The sequence below is a fragment of the Ictalurus furcatus genome, chromosome 12 (genome assembly GCF_023375685.1).
Source record: "Ictalurus furcatus strain D&B chromosome 12, Billie_1.0, whole genome shotgun sequence".
Taxonomy (NCBI): domain Eukaryota; kingdom Metazoa; phylum Chordata; class Actinopteri; order Siluriformes; family Ictaluridae; genus Ictalurus; species Ictalurus furcatus.
The window spans coordinates 28,924,924-28,935,565 of record NC_071266.1 but is presented as its reverse complement, the minus strand read 5'-3'; the positions used below and the strand labels follow the sequence as shown (position 1 = coordinate 28,935,565).

General features: G+C 37.9%; 1 protein-coding gene across 3 annotated transcripts in view; it reads left to right on the top strand.

Moving 5' to 3' along the window:
- Window positions 1–4,834: 4,834 nt before the first annotated feature.
- LOC128615606 (zinc finger protein 239-like) overlaps window positions 4,835–10,642 on the top strand; it is a 7,436-nt gene continuing 1,628 nt past the window's right edge. For 2 of the 3 annotated variants that reach the window (XR_008387231.1, XM_053637829.1), the window contains exons 1-3: window positions 4,835–5,013; window positions 5,104–5,198; window positions 10,340–10,642. The exon at window positions 10,340–10,642 is cut by the window's right edge. Coding sequence is in view for 2 of the 3 variants with exons in the window: in XM_053637829.1 (XP_053493804.1) it covers window positions 5,130–5,198; window positions 10,340–10,642 (372 nt within the window). In the remaining variant the exon portion in view is untranslated. Of the gene's footprint in view, window positions 5,014–5,103; window positions 5,199–8,496; window positions 8,811–10,339 lie in introns of those variants that run through there. The other variant, XM_053637830.1, reaches the window with a different exon arrangement.

Genomic DNA, 10,642 nt, shown 5'->3' with positions numbered 1-10,642 from the left:
GTATGTTAGGAGTAGGAGTTTTCCCACACCCAATATAGGTAAATGATTGGACCCCCCCACACACACACATACATGCGTCTATATACCCCCCATGATTCCTGCTAAAAATCTCCCCCATACCCCCCTCCCCCTCACAAAAAGAGAGAGAGAGACACAGAAAATATACTCTTCAGAATCATCAACCTTAATTATTTGTCAGGTGTAGGCCAAACTATATGTCAATTATAGGACCGTTCCCACACACAAGTACAGTGCCCTCCACTAAAATTTGCACCCTTGGTAGATATGAGCAAAGAAGGCTGTGAAAAAAGAGGTGGTTTTGGCACACATAGAGGTAGCCATGTGGAAATGTACCTCATGCTGATGGTTAAATATGGTGGTGGCTCTTTAATGTTTTGAGGCTGTTTTTCTGCCAGAGGACCTGGACATTTTGTTAGGATAAATGGCAACATGGACTCTATCAAATATCAACAGCCGAGTTGATCAAACTGACAGGTGCATAACCATCACCGTGCTAGCCATCATCCGTGTAGTGTCGTGAGAACTGTTGCATAGAATTATTGATCAAGATCTGAAATACAACTGCCCCGGCTGCGTGATTGATCACAGAGTCAGTTCCAACACACGTGGTTGAAATACACGTTGGTTAGAGATGTTCATGAACAACGTGTGAGATTTTACTGAAAACTGGGATACTTTGTTCGCAATTAATTTTTATCTTTCATGTTTGCTGAACCCTTTGAATGCAAACCTTCTCCTGTATTATGCATCTTAACCTGTGTAACCGATTTGTGTGTTTTAAAATTGTTCAGAAAGGAAAATGTTGGTCGCTAAAATCTTTGAATACTTTATTGAAAATTTTATGCATGTAAATGTAAACCTTGCTCACATCTTGTTCTGAGATAAAGTTCTTGATCTATAACTGATTTTGATCATTCTTGTCTTTGTAAGGCTGGTGACAAGATGTCTGAACCTAGAGAGACCTGTTCTCTGAGGAAAAAGGACTCTCATGGGAATTAACACTCAAACTTTCTCCCACAGAATTAACATCGTCACCTGAGAGAACACATCATGCTGAGTGGAGACTGGAAGATCCTCACTACATTGTTTCCTTCTTCCTCTCTTCAAACCCTTCTCTTTCTCTGTATTGAGATCACCTTAAACACACAAGGTCTATATGCATTACATAACACGTTTTAATGTGAAGTTGTTGACTATACAGGTTTTCTGTATTATACAAAAGGTCTCAGTGCATCTGGAAAATATGTTCTCATTCCCTCAACAGCAGCTCAAATAAAAAATATTACATGCCGTTAAAGGCATTCCCTCCTAGGGTCCCTCACTCAAATTACCTCCTGTATGTAAATAAGGTACATCCTTCCACAGACATCAAAGTATAATCACAAACAACACCATTTGGTGGACCACAGAGCATCTGGGTATTTAGGGGAGAGATGGCCAAAGATTCGGGGAATCTGTAGACAGATCTCCCACACGATCACTGTGTGTAGTTTTCTATACTCGGTATTCAAGTTCTGACTTTCTTATGTTGTATTATTATGTTTTGAATTTGATTGTAATGTAAGGTTGAATGTAATTCTTCCTTCTTATTATTATTGATAGTAGTATTGGATTTGGATGTATTCATACCTGGTTAAATAAATTCTTAGACTTGATTATATTCTGTGTCACAATTTCCCCTTCTCCGTTGTTGACAGTAGTGACATTTGGACACGTGTGTTTGTTTATTTATGTTTCTGTCATGTCTCCTCCCTGTTCTGTCATTGGCTGGGATTTTCACTTGTGTCTGAATCGCCCTCAGCTGTGAGCATTTATGCCACTGATCATGTCCGCATATATACCGCGCGCCTCCCAGCACACAACGCAGAATATTGAGTTAGATAGTAGATTAGATTAGAATAGATTGTATTGTAGTTCATAGTCATAGTCATAGTCCTTGTCATAGTTTAGATCCATGTTAGAGTCCTTGTTAGAGTTAATCATTAGATTTAGTTCACGCTGGGTTATCCGCTCCCAGTTCCCTGTCATAGTTCATGTTTCTCGTTTGGTTTATCGACCCTGTATCCTGTGACCACGACCTTGATTGAATGACCTTTTGCTTGTTTTTGGATTATGTTTTGGATTTGTCTGCCTGTCTCTTTCTTAAATAAAACTGTTATCCTGCGCTTGCATCCGTCTGAAATTCCTCACGTCACGAAACGTGACATTCTGACTGAAAATATTGTCTAGTAGATTACGTTAAGTCCTTGTTACTGCAAATCTGTGACCAGGTTAGTACAGGCTAAAATCCAGGTTTAGGTGGAGCATTGGGGCATGCCAACTGAGATTTTAGAGTCCAGGCTAACAACTTGGCATTAAGTAACGTGTACTTAGAGTGTACAGGCTCGATATGAAATTCCCATTTAGGACAACATCAAGTTGATGGACCAAGTCTAAATAGGGTGAAGTCTGAACCTCTGATTATTGTAATATTTCTCTAGTTAATGTGTACATAGGAAATTATGGCATGATTATATACAGCTAATTTTACTTGGATATTATTGGTCTATCTCTCTAGATTTTAGTGGTCATGACCTCTGACTAGAAATAATGTTACTGGCTGGCACCTGCACCAGTAGAAACCATCCACGCACTGCTGTTATCAATGAGTACAATGTGTATAAATACTTCTGTTTTGAATGAATAAACCAGAAGTCTCTGTGAACATTCATATGTGTCAGTGTGCGTGTTCATTCGGACTCTCCAGGCCTGAACTCTGCAGTAAACCACACTTTCTAGCTCATAGCAGCACAGAACTAAAAGTTAATAGAAGTAATGGTAGAACAGGCTGAAAGGGCTTACGGAGGTCTGGAAGACATAATCTGAGATTTGGAGATTCCTGAGATACATGGAAATCTAACAATAACTAAATGTTACTATCTAAGGGGACTAAATAGAGATCTATTAGAATTAATCAAATGTAAAAGATAAAAAATTTCAAAATATAAATAAATAAGAAACAAATACAACATTGAGGTTTTTACCATTAGAGTCAGATTTAATTTAAGAGAGAGTCAAACAGAATTGGAATAACAAATTTAATAATATAAATGTATTCACATCGTTCGAAAAGACAGAAACACGTGGGAATCCTTCTACCACATCATTGGATTCCGTTGTTGGACCAGGGAGTGGACCCTTACATCTTGACACTCCAAAATGACTGAACGATTGATAAAGAATATATATTATACACTGTCAGACCCTGGGTTGTATGATGGCATTGAGAGTTTGCAAAGAGCTATTGTGGAAAAAATAGGTAAGAGAGTTAATGATGCTGAAATTAAAAAACATAATAAAAATCTGGTTAGCAGAGGATGTGTACAGTATGTACAAAATATTATCTACAAAATTTAATAGTAACAAGATTTTTGTAATGACAACACAAAATTTACTTTTATACTATCTATACACATTGATAATGTGTATAGATATTTTATACAAATATGCCTGGGTATGTGTGTTATGAAACAAGACCACAACTGAGGTAACTAAAGTTTTGATTCCATTGTAAAGGACGGTAGAGTCCACCAAAAAATACAAACTGAACAATGGAAGGAATTTTTTAAAAACATTATCAAACTTTAAAGAAAAGTAACATAACATTGTTCACTTGGCTACAATTACAGGACAAAAAGCATCTGTGTGTGACAGGTCAGACTGGGAAAAAATTATGCCACAAGCTGTCGGAAAGAAAAAAAAAAGGTGTTCTCTGTTGATAAATGGGATGTGGGGTTGGCACAGGGAGTGGAACATCATATCAGGCTAAGTGACCTCAGACCCTTCAGGGAGCGATCTGCTGATATTGATGATGTAAGAAGGCATCTAAAAGATCTCTTGGCTCATTATTAAAGAATCACAAAGCCTTTTATTTATTTATTTATTTAACTTTGTTTATGGACTTTAATGCTGTGAATTCTTTATATTTCTGGATTACTTGAGTTAATACTGATGTCTGGAGAAAATTTCATGTGAATAACCTCATTGGAAATATATTTACTGAGAAAAAGTATATGAAATGTGTGTGTGTGTATATATATATATATATATATATATATATATATATATATATATATATATATATGGTTGGGCGTCGAACATATGTACAGCTAAAAGGTCTCATTTACAAACAAATATCACTGCAATTGCAATTTCTCCAATTGACTAGTTTTCCGCAAAAAAGCACAAAAACTCTGCAAATTGCATCACCGATTTTGAAAAAAGACGCAGCTAAAGACGTAGCAAGCATTTCTGGCCACAACAATTCACAAAAAAACAACAGCATGAAATCCTGTATGGACTGATTATACCTCATCACAGAATAGGGCATTCAGGTGTAAATCATTCAGTATCTATAACAGGAAAAGATGAAATAGGACAATGTGTGTATTACAGCTGAGCAGAGACATGTGCTTCTTCACTGTACAGCATATGGAAATTAAAGATGTCCATACATCCATCCATCTTCTACCGCTTAATCCTTTTCAGGGTCATGGGGAAACCTGGAGCCTATCACAGGAAGCATCGGGCACAAGGCAGGATACACCCTGGACAGAGTGCCAGTAGGATTTAAACTTGAAAAATAAAATTTTTAACCTCCTTTTAGTCTCCACGCTCCTGTCCAGTAGGTGGCGGTAATTCACCAAAACTGGTTTACCAACTGCCAATAAACCTCTAAAGAAGAAGAAGAAGAAGCAGAAGCAGAAGAAGAAGAAGAAGCAGAAGCAGAAGAAGAAGCAGAAGAAGAAGAAGAAGCAGAAGAAGCAGAAGAAGAAGAAGAAGAAGAAGAAGAAGAGGAGGAGGAGGAGGAGGAGGAGGAGGAGGAGGAGAAGCGAAGCGAAGCGAAGCGAAGCAGAACAGAACACATGCTTGGATGTAGATCTTCATGTGAAAGTGTGTTTCCTTCTCCACACGGGCTTCGGATCTCTGATACTCTGCGTAACATCACTAAAGGTGAGTTCATCTGAAACTTACCACCTGAGCTGCTCGGTTAACAGGTTAGTGGAGATTCTGGAGTCATGAATCTCTGTATTTTTCTTCCAGTGTCCTGATTCTTTACACCTCTGATAATGAAATCAGAGTCCAGACGCCATTCTTTAGGAAAATCTCCACAGACTCCTGCTACTACTGGCTCAAAGGTAAAGTTTACTCATGTGTCTGATTTCTCTTTTAGTTTTTAAACTCTGAGAACTTATTTATGATTTAAAAGATTGTTAGGAATGTGAGATGACAGATATTCCACTCCATGGCTGCACTGTTAAAACACGTGTTTAAAATAACTTCATGATGTGTTCATTGTGAACACACCTGCGTGTCTAGTTAAGGACGACACATTTTGTATTGCTTTCAGCACAACCAGTGTATTAGTACATTTAACACACACTGTGTGTTCAACATCACACAAAGATGTTAAAAAAAACACAGATGTGGTGTTTATACTTTTCCACCTACAATTATCCTAATATGCAATTTGTTTGTATGCTAAAATTCTACTGAAATGCTCACAAAATAAACAAACAGTTGAATGAAATTCAGGTGACTTAGTTAAAATCATTTAAACATTCGACAGATGTAAGAATGGGAGTTGATGAATCATCTTACAAATCTCCCTCCATCTGGGAAGATAGGAGTCCCACTCGCTTCCATGTGAAAAGCTGTAAAAGAACAAAAAGAGTGTTGTTTAGATATTCGCTACATAATATGGAAAATTCCCTTTGGGTTTAACTGAGAAACTGCATTACAGAATCCCAAATTGTGTAATTTTGGAAATGTAACCTCCACTCTCCTGATGAACAAAATGGTGCCGTAGACTCACCTGGAGAATCTATCTGACTTGTGAATATTTATTTTCCTGCCTTTAGCAGGAATATACAGAATACATGAAGAAACACGGCCCTAACCAATCTTCATAATGATCATTACTACAGCTTGTCTTGTCCAAAACACTTGCTAACTGTAAGTAATGTTAACCCACTCTCTGTATTACATCATGGTGAACAGCTGTAATGCTATCGTTAACGCTCAAAAAGGGAATGGGAATGTCTAACATCACCGCAAGATGTATGCCTAAAGTTATGTTCTTACCTCAGGTGAGGGTCTAGATTAGCATCACTCATTCCTACTGTGATTGATGACAGCATCCAGGTAGCTAACCCTAACTCAGAGCCTCAGACAAGATGCAGAGCCAGAGAATTATATAATAACCTCAGTCCATATTTCACAACCGACATAAACACATGACACTAGTAGTGTAACACCAACACTGAGGAAGCAGTACATGATGTTCACTGTAGCGATAGGTAAAGTTAATGATCACTCGCTGAGTTACTGTTTTCCAATGAATAAATTTTCCAGAGCTCCTTGCCTAAATATCACAAACTCGGCCAGGCGTTTTCAGCAGCTTTAACGCTAAATAGTGATGAACGCTAACTTACGGGTAGTTATTTGTTTTCCTTGCCTCAGGATACCGTCTCCACCGTCACGATCAAAAGCTCAAAGCAACAAACATTCGCTTTGAGGCAAATTTAGATTTGGATGATGTCAGCAGTGCAGTCCGCAACGTGATTGAACAATAATTTAACACACGTTGTGTAGGTCACTCGATTGGAAATTTTTTTTTCTTTCTTTCTTTCTTTTTTTTTTATTAAACACATTTAAGAATAGCAGGGAATTTATACAGATACAAATGAGTGAGAAACTGATCGAGAACAGGTTCAAACTAGATCAGCGTGTTATGATGGGGCGTGAGGAATGTGTGCTCAGTGGTTTTCTACTCTAAAGTTGCATCAGTTATCCTTTCAGTAATCATTACCACACTACAAAAAAAACCTATGGGAATATTAGCTAATATCAGCTAATTTCCTGTAGAAATGCGTGCAGGAATTTTAACAGTATATATATATGCAGGAATTATACCCTCTAGGAATTATGTCCTGAAGGTCTGTTTAAAACACACACACACACTCTCTTCCTGCAGGACCATTTTAAATAACTTCACAACAAAAACATTGTATTTTCACAAATGAAGTATTTTATTTATTGAAATTGTCATGTAATAACTCATGTAAACTGTAAAATGAGGAGGTGTGCAGCAGTTCTGCGGGATGTTTTCCCGTTGTGCAGCAAGTGTGTTGGACATTCCTGCATGTTTCTATTGAACTGAAGGCTCCACTTTAAAACCTATAGGAATTTCCTGCAGCAGTGTGTCCTGCTGGATTTTAGCATTCCTGCAGGATACCAGCAAACTGGGGATGCACTGAATGTTCGGCAACCGAAATTATTTGGCCGAACACCGAAAATGCTTTTTTGCTATAATAAGTGAAAATGCGGAATAAATTTGACCGAACAATGGCGTGTTTGATGACGCGACCAAATAGCCTAGCAACCAGAGTGAGACGCGCGAATGTCACGACCTCGATGAGGGGGCGCGTGCATGCACGAGCTACGTGCTCTTTGGATGTTTACTGTTTTGTTTCTGTTCTGGAGTATTCTGTCACATCACAAGACGTAAGGGAGTAGAGTACGGAAGCAGGTAAAGACGTATTTATTTAAGGGCAGGCAGACAAATCCAAATCGTAATCCAAAAAACGTAGTCAAGACAGGCAAAGGTTTCGGGCGAGTGGCAAACAGGCATAAATGGAGAAAGCAGGAATCAAAGTCGCAGTCACAGAAAACGGAGTCAAAACACAAAACAAGAAACATGAACTTGTACTATGGTCTGGGAGCTGAAAAACCAGCGGGGACTAAATGAACTAATCTATAGTTTAAACTACCTAAATCTATCAAGGAACATAACATTAACAACGTGTCTAACTCTACTATATCTACTATAATACTCCGCGAGGTGTACAGGGACGCGAGCGGTATATATCCCCAATATAATCAGCCGTATAGAAACCAATAGAACCATTTTTTGCACTCTTGTCAATGCACTTTTTAATGCACTTTTTTGTTGTAGGCTACAGAGTGTTACATTCTTTCAGCAGTCAGTTACAGGCCTAACATCGCTATTCAAGGGGGGGCTCAAAGATGACCACATAAAAATATTGTTATTTTACTCATTTATTTATTTAAAGTTATATTGTGCCTTGTTGGTAGCCTATGCCTGCTGGAATGAAAAAAAAATGTTCAGTTTAAATAAATATTTTGAAATTGTAGTAATAGATTTTTTTTCTTTGAAAAGCAAGACAAAATAGTAAAAAGCACATTTTGACTATTTAATTTATGCAATGGTGAAAAAAATGGCAAAATAAATGGGAAAAACGCAAAAAAAAAAAAAATGCTTTCGGCCAAGTTTTTCATTATATTCGGCTCCGGCCAAGAATTTTCATTTCGGTGCATCCCTACAGCAAACATCATGCAGAAAAATTAAAATCCAGCAGGATTCGTGTAGGGTGTTTGGGGGGGGGGGGTTTTTGTTTGTTTTGCAAGGGATACAACAAGCAGAACACTTCAGGTCAGGGCTCACACTTTATGTGGCCTTCAAATTATTAATAAAGGAACTGATTTGTGATCATTTATTAATAATGGAACTGATTTGTGATCAATTATACATAAAGGAACTGATCTTTGTTTTGTAAATTCTGAAACATTGAGCAGGTTAACAAACCAAAAGACAAGTCTGCTAACTGTTACCTAACTAACTAAACTTCATTAGAAGGAAATGTGTAACACTTATTCCAGTCTGTTATACTTCCACAGACAAAAACAAAAGACCTTCAGCTTAGAAAAATGTTGATGCCAAGAGCAAGGTCAGCTTTGTATGGCTAGTTTCTGAATTTTATAAACATGTACAGTCAGGTCCAAAAGTATTTGGACAGTGATACAGATTTTGTGATTTTGCCTCTGTACACTACTACAATTTGAAATGAAGCAATCAAAATGTGATTGAAATGTGGACTTTCAGGTTTAATTCGAGGGGTTTAACAAAAATATTGCATTAACCGTTTGGGAATTACAGCCATTTTTTACACAGTTCTTCCGAATTTCACAAGCTCAAAAGTAACTAGACAATTGACTGAAACAGTTTCATGGCCAGGTGTGGCCTGTTTCTAAGTGTTGAATTTGCTTTTGGTAGCTGTTTATGGGAACTCTCAATATCTGGTCAAAAGAGGTTTTTAATGCAAGTGATTGAGGCCATCATGAGGCTGAAAAAACAAATCAGACTTATCAGACAGAGAGCAGAAACCTTAGGAGTGGCCAAATCAACAATTTTGTACATTCTTAAAAAGAAGGAATGCACTGGCGAGCTCAGCAACACTGAAAGGCCTGGAAGGTCACAGAAGATAACTAAAGTGGATGATTACAAAATTCATTCCTTGTTGAAGAAAAACATCTTCACAACATCTAGCCAAGTCAAGAACACTCTGGAGGAGGTAGGCATATAATTTTCAAAGTCTACAGTCAAGAGACGTCTTCAGGAATGTAAATACAGATGGTTTACCTCAAGATGCAAACCACTGGTAACATTCGAGAACAGAAAAGCCAGATTAGACTTGTCAAGCCTGATGTTATGGCATGGGCATGTACGGCTGCCAGTGGAACTGAGTCACTGGTGTATAATGATGTTACTGCTGATGGAAGTAGCAGGATGAATTGTATAGAGCTATACTTTCTGCCCAGATTCAGTCAAATGCAGCAAAACAGCTATGACAGCTCTTCACAGTACAGGTGGATAATGACCCGTACTGCGAAAGCAACCCAATTGAGCGATCCTTTGACTTATTGAAGACAAAACTGAAGGCAGAAAGACTCACAAACAACCATCAACTGAAGGTGGCTGCAGTAAAGGCCTGGCAAAGCTTTTCAGGGGAGGAAACTCAGCATTTGATGTCCATGGGTTCCAGATTTCAGGCAAGGATTTATAGCCAAGTATTAAAAATAATACTTATTTATGATTTGTTCGTTTTTCCAATTTTGAGCCTGTGAAAATTGAGGGACTATGATTCCTGTGATTCCTGAAGAGTTACAATATTTTTGTTAAACATTTTGAATTAATGCTGAAATTCTACACTTAAATCACTTATTGATTGCTTCATTTTAAATACATTGCAGCAGTGTACAGAGGCAAAATTACAAAAAATCACCACTGTCCAAATAATTTTAGACCTGACTACACTATGAGAAATGATGTGTAAGTTAGGTCAACTGTCTTGATCATCTTTGCTCATAAAAATATTCAGTGGTTTTTGTTTTAGTAAAATTTCCAGCAATTATTCCATAACCACATGGGGACAAAATCTAAAATTAATTAAGTATCTTGAATAATTTTGTTTTCCAGATGTGTCACTGCTCAGATTGTGGGAAGAGTTTCACTGGAAGTCATAATCTAAAATATCACGAGCGTATCCACACAGAGGAGAGGCCATATTACTGTGGACAGTGTGGAAATAGTTTTACATGCCAGGGTCATCTCCAGCGACACAAGCGCATCCACACAGGAGAGAAGCCATATTACTGCTCCCAGTGTGGAAATAGTTTTACTCGTCAGAGTGCTCTCCGACAACACCAGCGCATTCACACTGGAGAGAGGCCCTATCACTGTGGACAGTGTGAGAAGAGTTTTACTTATCAGAGTCATCTC